The 22,049-nt window shown below is 53.7% G+C and overlaps 1 protein-coding gene across 1 annotated transcript in view; it reads left to right on the top strand.

Annotated features, from left to right (window-relative positions):
• RUVBL2 (RuvB like AAA ATPase 2) overlaps nucleotides 1–22,049 on the top strand; it is a 103,852-nt gene that overhangs the window by 5,263 nt on the left and 76,540 nt on the right. Inside the window, exons 3-5 of the mRNA XM_075327153.1 lie at nucleotides 6,411–6,466; nucleotides 7,520–7,661; nucleotides 7,888–8,017. Coding sequence (XP_075183268.1) covers nucleotides 6,411–6,466; nucleotides 7,520–7,661; nucleotides 7,888–8,017 — 328 coding nt within the window. The remainder of the gene's footprint in view (nucleotides 1–6,410; nucleotides 6,467–7,519; nucleotides 7,662–7,887; nucleotides 8,018–22,049) is intronic.

Below are 22,049 nucleotides of genomic sequence, written 5' to 3'. Positions count from 1 at the left end.
AGCCATGGCAGCGATCTGGTCCTTGTGATCGCATTACAGGGACCCAATCGCAGGGAGAGGTGAGTGATTCGTCCTTCTGCCTGCTGAATACTGCGATCATGATTGATTGTAGTATTTAGGGAGTTAAACGGCGCGAGCAACACCCCGGGCAGTGAGAGCCAGGCCTCAGCTGTAACTCCAGCCGGAGACCCGGTGGCGATCGTGAGGGTACAGCGGGGGAACCCCTGCGATTACCATGAGTCCTGAGTTTCTGCAGCTGCCCCAGTGTCTGTTATTTTCTGCAGAGCTGACATGCTGTCGACAGCGCTGCAGCCAATCGGTGAGCACAGCAGCTGTTACCTCTCATGCCATCTACTTGGGCTGAGCTCCGATACTGGCTGTGTTGCTGTCGATGTGTCATCAGCTCTGCAGCAGAGACTCTGTACCGGACCTGGGGAGGATGATTAAAACGTTGGATTGAGGTCTTCTGAAGACGGAAGATCCCTTTAAGCACCTTGTTGTAAAGTCCCATTTGCAGTTGAAACGCTGAAGGGCCACAATGTCTTATTTCTTTGTCGCTCCTAATTGGGAGACCCAGACAATTGGGTGTATAGCTTCTGCCTCCGGAGGCCACACAAAGTATTACACTAAAAGTGTAAAGCCCCTCCCCTTCAGCCTATACACCCCCCGTACTGCTACGGGCTCATCAGTTTTTATGCTTTGTGCGAAGGAGGTCAGACATGCACGCATAGCTCCACAGCTTAGTCAGCAGCAGCTGCTGACTATGTCGGATGGAAGAAAAGAGGGCCCATAACAGGGCCCCCAGCATGCTCCCTTCTCACCCCACTCTTGTCGGCGGTGTTGTTAAGGTTGAGGTATCCATTGCGGGTACGGAGGCTGGAGCCCACATGCTGCTTTCCTTCCCCATCCCTCAATTAGGGCTCTGGGTGAAGTGGGATCCCATCGGTCTCCAGGCACAGGAGACCGTGCTCCATCCACAGCTCCTGAGGACCCTGCTGGATAGGTGCCGAGTATCGTTCAGGGACATGGCCCTGCTACTTTGAGGTACTCTGTGTCCCCGTGGGGACCGCGCACAGCAACACTCCAGCATTTCTGGGTGTGCTAGTGCACCGGGGACAGCAGCGCTGGCTGCATTTGTGCCACTATACACTTCAGCGTCGCTGAGTGTATTTGTGTAGGGGGACTGCCGCGCTGACCGCCGCTGCCATGGTTATCACTGCGGCGCGGCTGGGACTGTTAGTGCGCCGGGGACTTCCGCGCCGACCGCGCTTATACGGCGGCCGCGCTTATAACTATAGTCCCCGGCTTCTGCGGCCTAGTCTCATTCTTTTCCCACCCCCAGCCCTGCCAGTCAGGGGAAGGGCGGGACGCTGTACAGGACGGCAGCACTGAGGGCTGGAGCATGCTTTGCATACTCCACCCCCCTCACTCTGCACAGTGGGGCACCAGTTCCCGCACTTTTCTGGGTCACGCCCACGGCTCCCTCCTCTCCCCAGGACGCTGGCAGCCATTCCTCTCAGCTCTAACGCTGGAGAGGAGAGACAAGCTCAGGGAGACCCAGGCAGGAATTCTGGTGCCCACACAAACGCTTTGCGCAGGCGGTAAGCAGCACCTGTGGTGCTGGCCCCACTAGTGCAGAAGTGTATTAATAGTTTATATGATTATAGTCTATACTTTACACTGTATGGTGCACTGTTGATTTGTGGCTATTTACCCTCCTGTATTGCTCAGAGGAGACAACATACTATGCTGCCTGTGCAGCATGTACGGCTATACTGCCGGCAGGTTCCACTGACCCTCATTGTGTGCAATGCTCGGCCCCTGTGGCACTTTCTCAGCCGGAGCCTCTGCTAGGGGTGGCCCAGGGAGAACCACCTGTTAACACTGTCCAGGTGACAGGGACGGAGTTTGCAGTTTTTACTGAAAGACTTTCTGAGACTATGGCTAAGATATTAGAAGCCTTGCAGTCCAGGCCGGCATCTCAAGCCAGGGGCACTGTGGTATCATTGTCCCCTGGTCCCCCTCAGTTGGAACAGCAATGTCCTCCCGGGGTGTCTCATGGATCCCAGGGTGAGGTCTCTGACACGGACCGCAGCCCCAGACCGACTAAGCGAGCTCGCTATGAAATTCCCTCGACATCATCACAATGTTCAGGGTCTCAGCGAGAGGACTCTCTGTATGATGAAGCGGAGGTAGCTGATCAGGATTCTGATCCTGAAGCCGCTCTCAACCTTGATACTCCTGATGGGGACGCCATAGTGAATGATCTTATTGCATCCATCAATGAAATGTTGAATATTTCTCCCTCAGTCCCTCCAGTGGAGGAGTCAGCTTCTCAGCAGGAGAAATTCCGTTTCAGGTTTCCCAAGCGTACAAAGAGTATGTTTCTGGACCACTCTGACTTCAGAGAGGCAGTCCAGAAACACCGAGCTTGTCCAGATAAGCGTTTTTTCCAAGCGCCTTAAGGATACACGTTACCCTTTTCCCCCTGACGTGGTCAAGGGCTGGACTCAGTGTCCCAAGGTGGATCCTCCAATCTCCAGACTGGCGGCTAGATCCATAGTTGCAGTGGAAGATGGAGCTTCACTCAAGGATGCCACTGACAGACAGATGGAGCTCTGGTTGAAATCCATCTATGAAGCTATCGGCGCGTCTTTTGCTCCAGCATTCGCAGCCGTATGGGCACTCCAAGCCATCTCAGCTGGTCAGGCGCAAATTGACGCACTCACACGTACGTCTGCGCCGCAGGTGGCGTCTATAACCTCTCAAACGTCGGCATTTGCGTCCTACGCTATTAATGCTGTCCTGGACTCTGCGAGCCGTACGGCGGTTGCAGCCGTCAATTCGGTGGCAATACGCAGGGCCTTGTGGCTACGGGAATGGAAGGCAGATTCGGCTTCCAAAAAGTGCTTAACTGGATTGCCATTTTCTGGCGACCGTTTGTTTGGTGAGAGATTGGATGAAATCATCAAACAATCCAAGGGAAAGGAAACATCCTTACCCCAAGCCAAACCAAAAACACCCCAACAGAGGAGGGGACAGTCGAGGTTTCGGTCCTTTCGGGGTGCGGGCAGGTCACAATTCTCCTCGTCCAAAAGGCCTCAGAAGGATCAGAGGAACTCCGACGCATGGCGGTCTAAATCACGCCCTAAAAAGACCGCCGGAGGTGCCGCTACCAAGGCGGCTTCCTCATGACTTACGGCCTCCTCACACCGCATCCTCGGTCGGTGGCAGGCTCTCCCGCTTTTGCGACACCTGGCTGCCACAAGTAAAAGACCGTTGGGTGAGAGACATTTTGTCTCACGGTTACAGGATAGAGTTCAGCTCTCGTCCTCCGACTCGATTCTTCAGAACATCTCCGCCTCCCGAGCGAGCCGAGGCTCTTCTGCAGGCGGTGGGCATTCTGAAGGCAGAAGGAGTGGTGGTCCCGGTTCCTCTTCAGCAACAGGGTCACGGTTTCTACTCCAACCTGTTTGTGGTTCCAAAGAAGGACGGGTCCTTCCGTCCTGTTTTGGACCAAAAACTGCTCAACAAACACGTAAGGACCAGGCGGTTCCGGATGGAATCCCTCCGCTCCGTCATCGCCTCAATGTCCCAAGGAGATTTCCTAGCATCGATCGATATCAAGGATGCTTATCTCCACGTACCAATTGCTCCAGAGCATCAGCGCTTCTTGCGCTTCGCCATAAGAGACGAACACCTTCAGTTCGCGGCACTGCCGTTCGGCCTGGCGACAGCCCCAAGGGTTTTCACCAAGGTCATGGCTACAGTAGTTGCGGTCCTCCACTCTCAGGGTCACTCAGTGATACCTTACGTAGACGATCTGCTGGTCAAGGCACCCTCTCAAGAGGCATGCCAACACAGCCTCAACGTTACTCTGGAGATTCTCCAGAGTTTCGGGTGGATCATCAATTTTCCAAAGTCAAATCTGACACCGGTCCAATCACTGACATATCTTGGCATGGAGTTTCATACTCTTCCAGCGATAGTGAAGCTTCCGCTGGACAAACAGCGTTCACTACACACAGGGGTACAATCTCTCCTTCAAGGTCGGTCACACCCCTTGAGGCACCTCATGCACTTCCTGGGGAAGATGGTGGCAGCAATGGAAGCAGTCCCTTTCGCGCTGTTTCACCTGCGTCCTCTTCAATGGGACATCCTACGCAAGTGGGACAGGAGGCCGACGTCCCTAGACAGGAACGTCTCCCTCTCTCAAGCAACCAAAGCTTCCCTTCGGTGGTGGCTTCTTCCCACCTCATTATCGAAAGGGAAATCCTTCCTACCCCCATCCTGGGCGGTGGTCACGACGGACGCGAGCCTGTCAGGGTGGGGAGCAGTTTTTCTCCACCACAGGGCTCAGGGTACGTGGACTCAGCAAGAGTCCTCACTTCAGATCAATGTTCTGGAGATCAGGGCAGTGTATCTTGCCCTAAAAGCGTTCCAGCAGTGGCTGGAAGGCAAGCAGATCCGAATTCAGTCGGACAACTCCACAGCGGTGGCTTACATCAACCACCAAGGTGGGACACGCAGTCGGCAAGCCTTCCAGGAAGTCCGGCGGATTCTGCTGTGGGTGGAAGCCACAGCATCCACCATATCCGCAGTTCACATCCCGGGCGTAGAAAACTGGGAAGCAGACTTTCTCAGTCGCCAGGGCATGGACGCAGGGGAATGGTCCCTTCACCCGGACGTGTTTCAGGAGATCTGTTGCCGCTGGGGGATGCCGGACGTCGACCTAATGGCGTCACGGCACAACAACAAGGTCCCAACATTCATGGCTCGATCTCAAGATCACAGAGCTCTGGCGGCAGACGCCTTAGTTCAGGATTGGTCGCAGTTTCAGCTTCCTTATGTGTTTCTACCTCTGGCTCTGTTGCCCAGAGTGTTACGCAAGATAAGGGCCGACTGCCGCCGCGCCATCCTCGTCGCTCCAGACTGGCCGAGGAGGTCGTGGTACCCGGATCTGTGGCATCTCACGGTCGGCCAACCGTGGGCACTGCCAGACCGACCAGATTTGCTGTCTCAAGGGCCGTTTTTCCATCTGAATTCTGCGGCCCTCAACCTGACTGTGTGGCCATTGAGTCCTGGATCCTAGCGTCTTCAGGATTATCTCAAGAGGTCATTGCCACTATGAGACAGGCTAGGAAACCAACGTCCGCCAAGATCTACCACAGGACGTGGAAAATATTCCTGTCGTGGTGCTCTGCTCAGGCGTTTTCTCCCTGGCCATTTGCCTTGTCCACTTTTCATCTCAATCAGGACATCTCCTTACCCTCGTTTTGTCCTCATCCAGTTCACCAATGTGAAAAGGATTTGCACTTGTTAGATCTGGTGAGAGCACTCAGACTCTACATTTCTCGTACGGCGCCCCTGCGCCGCTCCGATGCTCTCTTTGTCCTTGTCGCTGGCCAGCGTAAAGGGACACAAGCTTCCAAATCAACCCTGGCTCGGTGGATCAAGGAACCAATTCTCGAAGCTTACCGTTCCTCGGGGCTTCCGGTTCCCTCAGGACTGAAGGCCCATTCTACCAGGGCCGTGGGAGCGTCCTGGGCCTTGCGACACCAGGCTACGGCTCAGCAGGTGTGTCAGGCAGCTACCTGGTCGAGCCTGCACACTTTCACGAAACACTATCAGATGCATACCTATGCTTCGGCAGATGCCAGCCTAGGTAGGCGAGTCCTTCAGGCGGCAGTTGCCCACCTGTAGGACGGAGCCGTTACGGCTCTATTATGAGGTATTATTTACCCACCCAGGGACTGCTTTTGGACGTCCCAATTGTCTGGGTCTCCCAATTAGGAGCGACAAAGAAGAAGGGAATTTTGTTTACTTACCGTAAATTCCTTTTCTTCTAGCTCCAATTGGGAGACCCAGCGCCCGCCCCTGTTTTTTGTATACACATGTTGTTCATGTTAAATGGTTTCAGTTCTCCGATATTCCTTCGGATTGAATTTACTTTAAACCAGTTTATAATTTTTTCCTCCTTCTGGCTTTTGCACCAAAACTGATGAGCCCGTAGCAGTGCGGGGGGTGTATAGGCTGAAGGGGAGGGGCTTTACACTTTTAGTGTAATACTTTGTGTGGCCTCCGGAGGCATAGCTATACACCCAATTGTCTGGGTCTCCCAATTGGAGCTAGAAGAAAAGGAATTTACGGTAAGTAAACAAAATTCCCTTCTTTAGCAATAGACGTTTAGTTAGAATGAAGGGTGATCCCTGCTACAGTCCACAGAAAGAACCCGGACGTCCATAGTCCTCTGCTGGGGCCAAACACTTTCTATCCAAAGGGGGTGTATTAAATGGGGGATATCTGATACCTCAGTAGGGGACGTCTCCAGGAGAGTGCACTGATTGTGCTTACTGTGCGCAGTGAAATTTATTCTAAGGTTTTAATTTCTATCTATTCTCTGATTCTAGGCGCTCATTCTCACATCCGGGGGCTCGGACTGGACGACGCTCTTGAACCCCGACAGGTAATACCAACAATATCAAGAGTGAAGGGACGAGGCGGTTCTCAGGGCCCCATCCAGTAGCCATAGATTACTATATTAGTACAGTGGAACCTTGGTTTACGAGCATAATCTGTTCTGGGACTGCTTGTAAACCAAGTTACTCGTCTAGCAAAGCAAAATATCCCATAGGAAATAATGCAAGCTCAGACAATTCCTTCCACAACTTGTTCAATGTCCCATCCTCGTCCCCTCTTGTGCCATCCCACACACACACAAACACACACATATTATGCTCACCTTACCATCCGTTCCATCGCTGGCCTCCCGGTTCTTGCAGTTTGCCGGTACAGGATTTGTATCGGGTAACCACCGCTACCGATGCCGGAACTTCCGCTGACATCAAAGGCAGGAGCCGCTTACGTCCGATTGGTCAGCACGCTGCCTTTGTGAAGCGGCTGACAGTGGAAGTTCCTCCCTTGTCGTGATCGTTACCCGATACACATCCTGTACCGGCGAACTACAAGAACCAGGAGGCCGGCGAGGGAACGGAAGGTAAGGTGAGCATAATATGTGCGTGTGAACTGCAAGAGCGTGTCAGTGCGCGGTGAAAGTACGGAACCGGAAGTGTGTGCGGTGAGTATTTTGCTCGTACAGCAAAGCTTTCTCGTAAACAAAGTTACAAATGTACAGCAAGCCTTGCTCGTATAGCGAAATACTCGCACACCAAGTTACTCGCAAACCGAGGTTCCACTGTATATGATGCACCAACCACTATCCAACAGTGAAATATTAGTGTTTCCCGTTCCGTATTTGCCTGTTGTGGCATGGTGCTGGACGGGGTGCACCTATATGATTGCACGCACCGCCACCTCCATCACCGTGCCACAACTAATCACACACTCCAACCTTCATCGTGCGAGAAGGCAGAACCTTTGTCCCCCTAAAAAGGGGTCTTCAGAACTTTTAGGCTTGAAGCTTATGTCAATTACATCTTGTTTGTATACCCATTAGGTGGTCAGAGAAGCCAATATCATGACGTTTTTTCATGATGTGTCTGTATTTCTCTCTATACAGGTATCACAAGGCATGGTCGGACAGTTGGCGGCCCGCCGAGCAGCTGGGGTTATTCTAGAAATGATCAAAGAGGGGAAAATTGCCGGACGTGCCGTGTTAATAGCTGGACAGCCCGGAACGGGGAAGACGGCTATTGCTATGGGTAATGCATTTATACATTACACATTGCATTTACTAAAGCATTAAATATATTTACAAAACCGCTGGGGATATTTGATACTATCACGCTGTGCCGCATTGTTCAGCTATGTAGGTATTACAGTTTTTAGGCCGCCTGTGATTTCCATATATGTCATTAGAGGGCGCTCTAACAATAATTGTGGAGTTGTATGAAGTCTCGCTGTAAGTGAATCCTTTATTTTACACAGGTATGGCTCAAGCTCTGGGCTCGGATACACCATTTACCGCCATTGCCGGCAGTGAGATCTTCTCTCTGGAAATGAGCAAAACAGAGGCCCTGACACAGTCTTTCCGCCGCTCTATCGGAGTCAGAATCAAGTAAGTGAGTCAATATGTCGTGTCAACGAAGCCAGAAAAATAACAGATTGCAAAGCTCTAGTCTAGTGCTGTAAAGGGGTTTTCTGGATTAAAGGGAACCAAACATCAGCATTTCTTCATCGTTCCTTATGGGAGACCCAGACCATGGGTGTATAGCTTCTGCCTCCGGAGGACACACAAAGTACTACACTAAAAGTGTAGCTCCTCCCTCCGAGCATATACACCCCCTGGATGACAAATCCAACCAGTTCAATGCTTTGTGTTCAGGAGGTCACACACACACATGTATTCTCTGAATTTTGATTTTTGATTTCAAAGATTTGGAAGAAAAGCGGGTCCAATCTGGACTCCCGGCATGTCCCTTCTCACCCCACTGTGTCGGCGGTGCTGTTAAGGTTGACTTTACAAGGCTGGAGCCTTCACATGCCGCGCTCCTTCACCATCCCCTGAGGCTCTGGCTTGAAGTGGGAGCCATCACGGTTCTCACTGCTTTGCAGGAGACCGGTCTCCATCCGCAGCCCTTTCAGGACCCTGACGGACGGAGCGATCACCCCCCCAGGGACCTGGCACCTGCGTCTCACAAGCTAAATACTGAGACGTTATTACCACAGAAAGTGGTCTTTCCAGGGGTCCCTTGTACTTTATATATTGGGGAGAGTGTGTTATATGACTGTGTTAACATTTCCGGCCGGTTCTCCAGTTTTCACTGGAGAACCGCGCCGATGGTGCCTGCACGCTGGCTGCATTTTTAAATCTAGGCCCCGGCTTCGCCTGAGGCCTAGTTTCGATTTCACTGCCCCTGCATGTCAGTCATGCAGAGGGACAGTGTGGCTCCGCCCAGCGGCTGTTCAGCACAGGGAACGGACACTCCTCACTGAGGAAAGATTCCCTCCCCTGTATTCCTCATTTGTCCTCCGGATCCCGCTCTCAGAGTAGGCCCCGCCCCCTCTCCTCGCTCCGGCCATTTTATCAGCGTTCTCAATGTCTGCATAACCACATTGTGACAAATGGGGGCCTGGGCTGGGGGATCTGGAGGACACAGATGTCCCTATGTTAAACGGTCTGGCAAGCCACAACCTCCGGTTGTGCAGCTGCTTATATACTCTGTTTATATACTCTGCTGGGGGTCATTCTGGACAGAGCCCCCACTTCTGCAGCATGTCTCACATCAGAGCAAGACTGCAAGGCTGTTCTTATTATGCACTGCATGTAGGCTCGTACTGCCTGTACCGAGCACATAACCACATTGTGATGCCTGCTCTAACATAGTGGTGCCTCAGCCTGGAGGCTCATCCCCAGTGGTCCCTCCGGCTGCTCCGGCTCCGGTGGCTGATCCCCCGGTTTGGGTAGAATCCCTCTCTCCAGGGGACAGCTGTCCCGGACACTGCTGAGCATGTATCAGCCCCCTTCTCAGGGCGCTTCTGCTGCTACGGCTCGCTCAGCAAAGCTCACAGAGGATCCTTCATCTGGTCTCAGACCCCGTCCTCCTAAAATAGAGACGCAGGGTCCTCTTTCCTTCCTCGTCCCGCGGCTCTGATTCACGAGCTGACTCGCAGGACGAGGAGGATGCCTTTACTAGGGGCTCGGACGCTACTTCATGTACCCCATTGATCTGTCCGAAGGTGACGCAGATGCTAATGATTTGATTGCGTCCATTATATTTGTACTGGACCTCAATCCGCCTGTATCAGGGGAGCATCCCCCTCTGGCAGAAAGGCATCAGTATACCTTAAGAGAACAAGGAGTGTGTTCCTTAACCACTCCAGTTTGTCAGCCCACTGTGACCAAGCCCAGGGCCTGTCCTGACAGACGCTTCCCAAAGCGGGTTCTGATGACTGTTTCCCCCTTCCACCAGAGGTGGTCAAGGAGTGGGCTCATTCACCAAGGGTGGACCCTCCGGTGTCTAGACTTTCAGCCCGGACAGTTGTATCAGTGGCTGACGGCACCTCTCTAAGGATTCCACTGTCCGCCAGGTTGACCTTCTGGCCAAATCTATATGTGAGGCGGCAGGGGCCTCGTTCTCCCCATCTTTTGCAGCAGTGCGGGCTCTCAAAGCCATCTCTGCTTCTCTGGAGGAGATGCATTCCCTCACCAGGGACTCTATGCCCGAAATGGTTGCCTTAACTTCCAGGCTTCAGTCTTTTCATCCTATGCCATGTCTGCCATGCTGGAGACTGTCACCGCACTGCGGTGGCCTCGGCTACTTCCCTCGCTATCCACAGGCTCCTGTGGCTTCGAGAGTGGAAGGCAGATGCTTCTTAAGAAGTTCCTTGCTGGGCTCCCTTTTGCTGGGACCAGTCTATTCGGTGAACAACTGGATGAAATTATTAAGGAAGCTTTTGGCAGGAAGAGTACTTCCATGCCACAAACCCAGGAAACCTGTCCAGGACAGGAACCAGTCGAGGTTTCGTTCCTTTCGTTCCTCTAACTGGTCGTCCTCTAAGCCCTCGGCCTCGTCCACTAACTCAGCCAAGGTCCGTAAACCAACTGGCGCATGAAGCCGCGTCCTCAGAAGTCCGCAGGAGCTGCTGCCACCAAGGCAGCCTCCTCTTGATTATCTGGCCGCGCCAGCAACGTCCTTTGGTCGGTGGCAGGCTCTCCCACTTGGGTGACGTGTGGTTTCAACACGTCTTCGATCAGTGGGTGCGGGATATCATCTCCCACGGCTACAGGATAGAATTCTCTTCCAGCCCGCCAAACAGATTTTTTCTGTCAACTCCCCCCTGCCCCAAGGCCGCCGCCTTCTCTCAGGCCGTGGCATCCTTGCAGGCCAACGGAGTAATTGTACCAGTTCCCGACTGGGAACGGTTCTGAGATTTCTACTCAAATCTCTTCCTAGTCCCCGAAAAGGACGGTGCCTTCCGACCTGGATCTCAAGCTTCCCAACAAGCATGTTCAGGTGCGGCATTTTTGCATGGAGTCTCTGCGATCAGTCAATGACCCAAGGAGATTTCTTAGCATCCATCGACATCAGAGATGTCTATCGGCATGTGCCAATCGCAGTTTCACACCAGCGTTGGCTACATTTTGTAATCGGAGAGGAACATTTCCAATTCGTGGCTCTCCCCTTCGGGTTAGCCACGGCCCCTCATGTATTCACCAAGGTCATGGCAGCAGTGGTTGCGGTTCTGCACCTCCAGGGGTTGGCAGTGATTCCTTACCTGGACGACCTTCTAGTCAAGGCCTCATCCAGTGCAGACTGTCAGCGGAGTGTCTCGCTCACTCTCGCCACGCTTGTTCAATTCGGGTGGCTTGTCAATCTGCCCAAGTCCACTCTGACCCCGACCCAGGAACTTACGTACCTAGGGATGCAATTCGAGACTCTGCTGGCACTTGTGAAGCTGCCCTTAGTCAAACAGCAGTCCCTCTACTGGCGGTGCGCCCTTTGCTGAGGCCCCGCCGTTATTCCATCAGGCACCTCATGCAGGTGCTGGGTCAGATGGTGGCGTCAATGGAAGCGGTTCGCTTTGCCAGTTCCATCTGCGTCCTCTGCAGCTGGACATTCTCCGCTGTTGGGACAAGCGGACTTCTTCCTTGCACAGGTTGGTGGCTCTGTCGCCACAGACCAGGAGCTCTCTTCAGTGGTGGCTTCGGCCCCTCTCTCTGTCCCAGGGACGCTCCTTTCTGGCCCCGTCCTGGGTGATTCTCACCACGGATGCCAGTCTATCCGGCTGGGGAGCAGTGTTTTCTCCACCACCGAGCACAGGGCACTTGGACTCCGTCCGAATCAGCCCTCTCGATCAATGTGCTGGAAATCAGAGCTGTGCTCCTAGCTCTCGTAGCCTTTCACCACCTGTTGGCGGGCAAGCACATTTGAGTCCAGTCAGACAACGTGACAGCAGTTGCCTACATCAATCACCAGGGCGGGACTCGCAGCCGCCTAGCAATGTTGGAAGTTCAACGTATCCTTCAGTGGACGGAGGACTCCAAGTCCACCATATCCGCAGTCCACATCCCAGGCGTAGAAAACTGGGAGGCAGATTATCTCAGCCGTCAAACCGTGGACAGCGGCGAGTGGGCCCTGCATCCGGCAGTGTTCCGGTTTACGTGGCTCGCTCCCACGTTCCTCAGGCCTTGGCGGCGGACGCGCTGGTTCAGGATTGGTCCCAGTTCCGTCTGGCCTACGTGTTTCCCCCTCTAGCTCTCTTGCCCAGAGTCCTGCGCAAGATCAGAATGGAGGGCCGTCGGGTCATACTCATCGCCCCAAACTGGCCCAGGCGAGCTTGGTTCCCAGACCTGCTCCGTCTGTCCGTAGAGGTGCCGTGGCATCTCCCGGACCGCCCAGACCTTCTCTCACAAGGTCCGTTTTTCCGCCAGAATTCTGCGGCTCTCAGATTGACGGCGTGGCTCTTGAGTCCTGGATCCTGATGGCTTCAGGCATTCCTTCCGAGGTCATCTCCACTATGACTCAGGCTCGGAAGTCTTCCTCGGCCAGGATTTACCACAGGACTTGGAGAATTTTCCTGTCCTGGTGTCGCTCTTCCGGCCATGCTCTTTGGCTGTTTTCCTTACCGACCATCCTGTCCTTTCTACAGTCCGGTCTGCAGCTAGGACTATCCCTCAATTCCCTCAAGGGACAGGTCTCGGCTCTGTCAGTGTTGTTCCAGCGGCGTATCGCCCGACTGGCCCAGGTGCGCACCTTCATGCAGGGCGCATCTCACATCATTCCGCCTTACCGGCGGCCTCTGGATCCCTGGGACCTTAATCTGGTCCTCACGGCCTTACAGAAACCCCCCTTTGAGCCTCTTAGGGAGGTTTCGTTGTTTCGTCTTTCACAGAAAGTGGTCTTTCTGGTGGCCATAACTTCTCTCAGGAGAGTCTCTGATTTGACTGTGCTCTCTTCGGAGTCACCCTTTTTGTTTTTTTCACAAAGACAAGGTGGTTCTCCGTCCGACTCCGGGCTTTCTCCCTAAGGTGGTGTCTCCTTTCCACCTTAACCAGGACATTTCATTGTCTTCCCTTTGTTCGGCCCCTGTGCATCGCTTTGAGAAAGCGTTGCATGCTTTAGATTTGGCACGGACGCTCCGGATCTATGTGTCACGCACCGCTGTTCTTAGGCGGTGCACCTCTCTTTTTGTGCTGACCACAGGTCAGCGCAAGGGTCTCTCGGCTTCTAAACCGACCCTAGCTCGTGGATTAGGTCGGCCATATCCGATGCCTACCAACGTTCTCAGGTGCCTCCCCCGCCGGGGATCAAGGCACACTCGACCAGAGCTGTCGGTGCCTCTTGGGCTTTCAGGCACCAGGCTACGGCTCAGCAGGTCTGTCAGGCTGCCACTTGGTCTAGTCTGCACACCTTTTTGAAGCACTACCAAGTGCATGCTCATGCTTCGGCAGATGCGAGCTTGGGCAGACGCATCCTTCGGGCGGCTGTCGCCTATTTGTGAAGTTAGGTTTTGCCTACTTCTCAGTTTTCTGTTTATTTCCCACCCATGGACTGCTTTGAGACGTCCCATGGTCTGGGTCTCCCATAAGGAACGATGAAGAAAAAGAGAATTTTGTTTACTTACCGTAAATTCTTTTTCTTATAGTTCCGACATGGGAGACCCAGCACCCTCCCTGTTGCCTGTTGGCAGTTCTTGTTCCGTGTGTTTTCATCGGCTGTTGTTGTAGACAGAGGTTCCGGTTATTCCGGGTTTTACTCTATCTCTACTTGTGGGTGGATGTCCTCCTTCAGCTTTTGCACTAAACTGGTTGGATTTGTCATCCGGGGGGTGTATATGCTCGGAGGGAGGAGCTACACTTTTAGTGTAGTACTTTGTGTGTCCTCCGGAGGCAGAAGCTATACACCCATGGTCTGGGTCTCCCATGTCGGAACTATAAGAAAAAGAATTTACGGTAAGTAAACAAAATTCTCTTTTCTTTGGCGCTCCATTGGGAGACCCAGACAATTGGGGTGTATAGCTATGCCTCCGGAGGCCACACAAAGTATTACACTAAAAGTGTAAAGCCCCTCCCCTTCAGCCTATACACCCCCCGTGCTGCCACGGGCTCCTCAGTTTTTATGCTTTGTGCGAAGGAGGCAGACATCCACGCATAGCTCCACAGCTTAGTCAGCAGCAGCTGCTGACTATGTCGGATGGAAGAAAAGAGGGCCCATAACAGGGCCCCCAGCATGCTCCCTTCTCACCCCACTCTTGTCGGCGGTGTTGTTAAGGTTGAGGTATCCATTGCGGGTACGGAGGCTGGAGCCCACATGCTGTTTTCCTTCCCCATCCCCCTTAGGGCTCTGGGTGAAGTGGGATCCTATCGGTCTCCAGGCACATGAGACCGTGCTCCATCCACAGCTCCTGAGGACTCTGCTGGATAGGAGCCGAGTATCGTTCAGGGACATGGCCCTGCTACTTTGAGGTACTCTGTGTCCCCGTGGGGACCGCGCACAGCAACACTCCAGCATTGCTGGGTGTGCTAGTGCACCGGGGACCGCGGCGCTGACTGCGTTTGTGCCTTTACACACTGCAGCGTCGCTGAGTGTGTTAGTGTATGGGGACTGCCGCGCTGACCGCCGCTGCCATTGTTATCACTGCGGCGTGGCTGGGACTGTTAGTGCGCCGGGGACTTCCGCGCCGACCGCGCTTATACGGCGGCCGTGCTTATAACTTTAGTCCCCGGCTTTTGCGGCCTAGTCTCATTCTTTTCCCGCCCCCAGGCCTGCCAGTCTGGGGAAGGGCGGGACGCTGTAAAGGACGTCAGCAACTGAGGCTGGAGCATGCTTTGCATACTCCACCCCCCTCACTGTGCACAGTGGGGCACCAGATTCCCGCACTTTCTAGGGCACGCCCACGGCCCCCTCCTCTCCTCAGGACGCCGGCAGCCATTCCTGTCAGCTCTGCTAACGCTGGAGAAGGGAGACAAGCTCAGGGAGACCCAGGCAGGAATTCTGGTGACCACACAACCGCATTGCGCGGGCGGTAAGCAGCACCTAGGTGCTGGCCCCACTGGTGCAGAAGTGTACTTATAGATTATATGATTATAGGCTATACTTTACAACGTATGGTGCACGGTTGTTTTCTTCAGCGCTCTATTGGGAGACCCAGACGATTGGGGTATAGCTACTGCCTCCGGAGGCCACACAAAGCACTACACTAAAAAGTGCAAGGCCCCTCCCCTTCTGGCTATACCCCCCCGTGGTATCACGGGTTCTCCAGTTTTCAAGCTTTGTGCGAAGGAGGTCAGACATCCATGCATAGCTCCACAGATTTTAGTCAGCAGTAGCTGCTGACTATTTCGGATGGAAGAAAAGAGGGCCCATATAGGGCCCCCAGCATGCTCCCTTCTCACCCGTTGATGGTGTTGTAAGGTTGAGGTACCTATTGCTGGTACGGAGGCTGGAGCCCACATGCTGCTTTCCTTCCACATCCCCCTGGGGGGCTCTGAGGAAGTGGGATCCTGCCGGCCTCAAAGCTCTGACGCCGGGCTCCATCCACAGACCCATTTGAACCTGCTGGATACGGAGCTGGAGTACCGTTCAGGGACATGGCCCTGCACCATTACAGGTACTCTGTGTCCCCGTACACACAGGCACAGCACACTCCAGACTTGCTGGGTGTGCTAGTGCGCCGGGGACAGTAAAGGGTTACAGTCACTGCAGCTTTGCTGAGTGACTTTGTGTATTGGGAACTACCGCGCCGGACGCTCCGGGAGCGGCGGCGCGGCTGGGACTTGTAGTTCGCCGGGGACTGGGCGCCGACCGCGCTTTTACGGCGGCGGCGCTTATAAATCCAGTCCCCGGCTTCTGCGGCCTAGTGCCGCTTCGTTCCCGCCCCCTCCCTGTCACTCAGGGAAGGGGACAGACGCTGAGCAATCAGCAGCGCCGAGGGCTGGAGCCTTATTTACATGCTCCAGCCCTCTCACTGCACACTGTCGGACGCCGGATTCCCGCTCTGACTTGGGGCACGCCCACGGCCCGCCCCTCCTCACACGAGCTGGGGAAGACGCCGGCAGCCATTACTGCAGTCCGAGCTCGGACTTTCGGCAACCAGGCAGGACGGTGGCGACCATACACCCGCTTATAGGCGGGCGGTAAGCGGCACACATAGTGCTGACCCCAATATATACTGCAGTGTGTACATGTGTATTTTAACTGCATAGGTCGCTATATGCCCGCTTGGAGAGCGACACATCAGCAGCAGGAAAGCAGGTGTGCTAAGGCACAGGCTTTCTAGGCTGCTTGTATTGCACGTACTGAAGTGTTCATTTGTGTTTATGCTTGTATGCTATACACTGCACTGTACAGTCGCTAGTCTTAGCTATATTCTCCTGGAATGGCTAGACTACAGCAGCAGAAAACCAAGGGTGCTGGGGCACAGGTTTTTTTCTATGCTGCTTGTATTGCATGGGCTGCAGTGTGCATTTGTACTTGTGCTTGTATGCTATACATTGCACTGTATGGTCACTCTTCTGGGCTATATTCCCCTAGATGACTAGTCTACAGCAGCAGAAGAGCAGAGGTGCCAGGGCACAGGCTTCTATGCTGCTTGTATTGCTTGTGCTGCAGTGTTCATTTGTACTTTATGCTTGTATGCTATACATTGCACTGTACGGTCACCAATCTTGGCTATATACTTCTAGATGGCTAGTCGGCAGCGGCAAAAAAGCAACACAGATTTTCAGTGCTGTTTTTACTACATGGGATGCTGTTCATGACACCGTCCCATTGTGTGCATGCTCCCCTGTAGCACTTCGTCTGCCGGGGTCTCTAGCACTTCGTCTGCCGGGGTCTCTACTAGTCGTGGCCAAAGAAACCACCTGTCATCCCTGTCCAAGGACAGGGACGGAGTTGCAGTTTCGACAGATATATTGTCATAAGATAGAGACTTGCAGTCCAGACAGGCCATGGGCAATCTTCCTGACCAACCTCATTTGGAACGGGGGGGTCCCAGGAGGACTCTCTGTATGATAAGGCAGCTCTCCAGGACTTTGATCCTGACATCGCTATCAATCCGGATACACCGGATGGTAACGCCATACGGAATGATCCTATAGCGTCCATCAATGGAAGGTTGGATCTTTCTCCCTCAGCTCCCCCAGTGGAGGAGTCAGCTTCACAGCAGGAGAAGTCCCTTTTCAGTATCTCAAACGGATATTGAGTATTTTTCTGGCCACGCTGACTTCAGAGAAGCAGTCCAGAAACACCACGCTTACCAGATAAGCGTCTTCTCAAAACGTTTTTAAGATACACGTTATCCCTTTTCCCCTGACGTGGTCAAGCGCTGGACCCAGGGTCCAAAGGTGGATTCTCCAATCTCCAGGCTTGCGTCTAGAGCCATAGTTGCACTGGAGATGGGGCTTCACTTAAAGATGCCATTCACAGACAGATGGACTCTGGTTGAAATCTGTCTAGGAGGCTATCGGCGTGTCGGTTGCTCCGGCATTCACAGCCGTATAGGCAACCTAACCTTTTCAGCTGTTCTTGCGCAGCTGGCCTTGAGCACATGTACATCTGTACCGCAGAGGCGTCCGTAACTCCGCAATGTCTGCACTGCGACTTACCCTATTAATGCTGTCCTAAAAGTTCAGTCGAGGTTTCGGTCCTTCCCAAGCTCGGGCAGGTCCCAATTGTCCTCGTGCAAAAGGGCTACAAAACCTCAGACGGGCTCAGATTCCGGCCGGGCTCAATCACGCCCAAGGAAGGCAGCCGGAGGAACCGCTACCAAGGCGGTCTCCTCATGACTCTCAGCTCTCTCTCTCTCTCCGCATCCGCGGTTGATGGCAGACTCCCCCCGCCTTTGGCGACATTTAGCTGCCACAGGTCACAGACCGGTGGGTGACGGACATTGTGCTCACGTGCACAGGACAGTGTTCTGTTCTCGTCCTCCGACTCCATTCTTCAGAACGGCCCCACCTCCCCACCGAGCAGATGCCCTGCTGCAGGCGGTGGACGCTCTAAGAGCAGAAGGAGTGGTGATCCCTGTCCCCCCTCAGGAACGAGGGCGAGGGTTTGTACTCCAATCTCTTTGTGGCTCCAAAAAAAAAGGACGGCTCCTTCCGTCCTGTTCTGGACCTAAAACTGCTCAATAAGCATGCGAACGCCAGGCGGTTCCGGATGGAATCCCTCCGATCCGTCATTACCTCAATGTCTCGAGGAGACTTCCTTGCCTCAACAGACATCAAAGATGCCTATCTCCACGTGCCAATTGCTACGGAGCACCAACGTTTTCTACGTTTTGTGATAGGAGACGACCATCTTCAGTTCGTAGCTCTGCCATTCGGTCTGGCGACAGCCCCACGGGTGTTCACCAAGGTCATGGCAGCAGTGGTAGCAGTCTTGCACTCTCAGGGACACCCGGTGATCCCTTACTTGGACGATCTACTCGTCAAAGCACCCTCCCTCGAGGCATGACAACGCAGCCTGAATGTTACGCTGGAGACTCTCCAGACTTTCGGGTGGATCATCAATTTGGCAAGGTCAAATCGGTCACCGACTCAATCACTAACGTATCTCGGCATGGAGTTCACACTCTATCAGCGATAGTGAAGCTTCCGCTGAACAAGCAGCGTTCACTGCAAACAGAGGTGCAGTCTTTCCTTCAAGGCCAGTCGCACCTCTTAAGGCGCCTCATGCACTTCCTAGGGAAGATGGTGGCAGCCATGGAGGCAGTTCCCTTTGCGCAGTTTCATCTGCGCCAACTGCAAGGGGACATTCTCCGCCAATGGGACGGGCAGTCAACCTCCCTGGACAGGAAAGTCTCCCTTTCCCAGACGGCCAAGGACTCTCTGCAATGGTGGCTTATTCCCACCTCATTGTCACAGTGAAGATCCTTCCTACCCCCATCCTGGGCAGTGGTCACGACAGATACGAGTCTGTCAGGGTGGGGAGCAGTTTGTCTCCGCCACAGGGCTCAGGGGACGTGGACTCAGCAGGAGTCCACCCTTCAGATCAATGTTCTGGAAATCGGGGCAGGGTATCTTACCCTACTAGCTTTCCAGCAGTGGCTAGAAAGAGAGCAGATCCGAATCCAGTCGGACAACTCCACAGCGGTGGCATACATCAACCACCAAGGAGGGACGCGCAGTCGGCAAGCCTTCCAGGAAGTCCGGCGAATCCTCATGTGGGTGGAGGACACAGCATCCACCATATCCGCAGTTCACATCCCGGGCGTAGAAAACTGGGAAGCAGACTTCCTCAGTCGCCAGGGTATGGACGCAGGGGAATGGTCCCTTCACCCGGACGTGTTTCAGGAAATCTGTCGCCGCTGGGGGGTGCCGGACGTCGACCTAATGGCGTCTCGACACAACAACAAGGTCCCGGCATTTATGGCACGATCGCGCGATCACAGAGCTCTGGCGGCAGACGCCTTAGTGCAAGATTGGTCGCAGTTCCGGCTCACATATGTGTTTCCACCTCTGGCACTCTTGCCCAGAGTACTGCGCAAAAAATCAGATCCGATTGCAGCCGCGTCATACTCGTCGCCCCAGACTGGCCGAGGAGATCGTGGTACCCGGATCTGTGGCATCTCACGGTCGGCCGACCGTGGTCACTACCAGGCTGGCCAGACTTACTGTCCCAAGGGCCGTTTTTCCATCGGAATTCTGCGGCCCTGAACCTGACTGTGTGGCCATTGAGTCCTGGATCCTAGCGTCTTCAGGATTATCCCAAGGGGTCGTTGCCACCATGAAACAGGCTAGGAAGTCCACCTCTGCTAAGATCTACCACAGAACGTGGAAGATTTTCTTAACCTGGTGCTCGGCTCAGGGAGTGTCTCCCTGGCCATTTGCATTGCCTACTTTTCTTTCCTTCCTGCAATCGGGGTTAGAAAAGGGCTTGTCGCTCGGCTTCCTTAAGGGGGAAGTCTCGGCACTATCCGTGTTTTTTTCAGAAGCGTCTAGCACGTCTTTCTAAGGTGCGCACGTTCCTACAGGGGGTCTGTCATATCGTACCCCCGTGCAAGCGGCCGTTAGATCCATGGGATCTCAACAGGGTATTAGTTGCTCTCCAGAAGCCGCCTTTCGAGCCTCTGAAGGAAGTTTCCTTTCTCGCCTGTCACAGAAGGTGGCGTTTCTCGTTGCGATCACATCGCTTCGGCGAGTGTCTGAGCTGGCAGCTTTGTCATCCAAGGCTCCTTTCCTGGTGTTCCACCAGGACAAGGTAGTGCTGCGCCCCATTCCGGAGTTTCTCCCTAAGGTCGTATCCTCATTTCATCTTAATCAGGATATATCCTTGCCTTCCTTTTGTCCTCATCCGGTTCACCGGTATGAAAAGGACTTACGTTTGTTAGATCTGGTGAGAGCACTCAGACTCTACATTTCCCGCACGGCGCCCATGCGCCGTTCCGATGCACTTTTTGTCCTTGTCGCTGGTCCGCGCAAGGGGTTGCAGGCTTCTAAAGCCACCCTGGCTCGATGGATCAAAGAACCAATTCTAGAGGCCTACCGTTCTGCGGGGCTTCCGGTTCCTTCAGGGCTAAAAGCCCACTCAACCAGAGCCGTGGGTGCGTCCTGGGCATTACGACACCAGGCTTCGGCTCAACAAGTGTACCAGGCAGCTACCTGGTCCAGTCTGCACACTTTCACCAAGCATTATCAGGTGCATACCTATGCTTCGGCGGATGCCAGCTTAGGTAGAAGAGTCCTGCAGGCGGCAGTGACACCCCCGTAGGGGAGGGCTGTTTTGCAGCCCTAACATGAGGTATTTCTTTACCCACCCAGGGACAGCTTTTGGACGTCCCAATCGTCTGGGTCTCCCAATAGAGCGCTGAAGAAGAAGGGAATTTTGTTACTTACCGTAAATTCCTTTTCTTCTAGCTCTTATTGGGAGACCCAGCACCCGCCCTGTTGTCCTTCGGGATGTTTTTGTTGTTTGCGGGTACACATGTTGTTCATGTTGAACGGTTTTTCAGTTCTCCGATGTTACTCGGAGTTAATTTGTTTAAACCAGTTATTGGCTTTCCTCCTTCTTGCTTTGGCACTAAAACTGGAGAACCCGTGATACCACGGGGGGGTATAGCCAGAAGGGGAGGGGCCTTGCACTTTTTAGTGTAGTGCTTTGTGTGGCCTCCGGAGGCAGTAGCTATACCCCAATCGTCTGGGTCTCCCAATAAGAGCTAGAAGAAAAGGAATTTACGGTAAGTAACAAAATTCCCTTCTTTGGCTATATACCCTCCTGTATTGCTCAGAGGAGACAACAGCATGTCGTCCACAAATAGCAAGGGTGCCAAAGCACAGACTTACTATGCTGCCTGTGCAGCATGTACGGCTATACTGCCGGCAGGTTCCACTGACCCTCATTGTGTGCAATGCTCGGCCCCTGTGGCACTTACTCAGCCGGAGCCTCTGCTAAGGGTGGCCCAGGGAGAACCACCTGTTAACACTGTCCAGGTGACAGGGACGGAGTTTGCAGTTTTTACTGAAAGACTTTCTGAGACTATGGCTAAGATATTAGAAGCCTTGCAGTCCAGGCCGGCATCTCAAGCCATGGGCACTGTGGAATCATTGCCCCCTGGTTCCCCTCAGTTGGAACAACAATGTCCTCCCGGGGTGTCTCATAGATCCCAGGGTGAGGTCTCTGACACGGACCGCAGCCCCAGACCGCCTAAGCGAGCTCGCTATGAAATCCCCTCGACATCATCACATTGTTCAGGGTCTCAGCGAGAGGACTCTCTGTATGATGAAGCGGAGGTAGCTGATCAGGATTCTGATCCTGAAGCCGCTCTCAACCTTGATACTCCTGATGGGGACGCCATAGTGAATGATCTTATTGCGTCCATCAATCAAATGTTGGATATTTCTCCCTCAGCTCCTCCAGTGGAGGAGTCAGCTTCTCAGCAGGAGAAATTCCGTTTCAGGTTTCCCAAGCGTACAAAGAGTATGTTTCTGGACCACTCTGACTTCAGAGAGGCAGTCCAGAAACACCGAGCTTGTCCAGATAAGCGTTTTTCCAAGCGCCTTAAGGATACACGTTACCCTTTCCCCCCTGACGTGGTCAAGGGCTGGACTCAGTGTCCCAAGGTGGATCCTCCAATCTCCAGACTGGCGGCTAGATCCATAGTTGCAGTGGAAGATGGAGCTTCACTCAAGGATGCCACTGACAGAC

Source organism: Anomaloglossus baeobatrachus, chromosome 11 (assembly GCF_048569485.1).
Source record: "Anomaloglossus baeobatrachus isolate aAnoBae1 chromosome 11, aAnoBae1.hap1, whole genome shotgun sequence".
In the NCBI taxonomy this organism is placed as follows: domain Eukaryota; kingdom Metazoa; phylum Chordata; class Amphibia; order Anura; family Aromobatidae; genus Anomaloglossus; species Anomaloglossus baeobatrachus.
The sequence above is the reverse complement of the archived record's forward strand: the minus strand, read 5'-3'. Positions and strand labels throughout refer to the sequence as shown.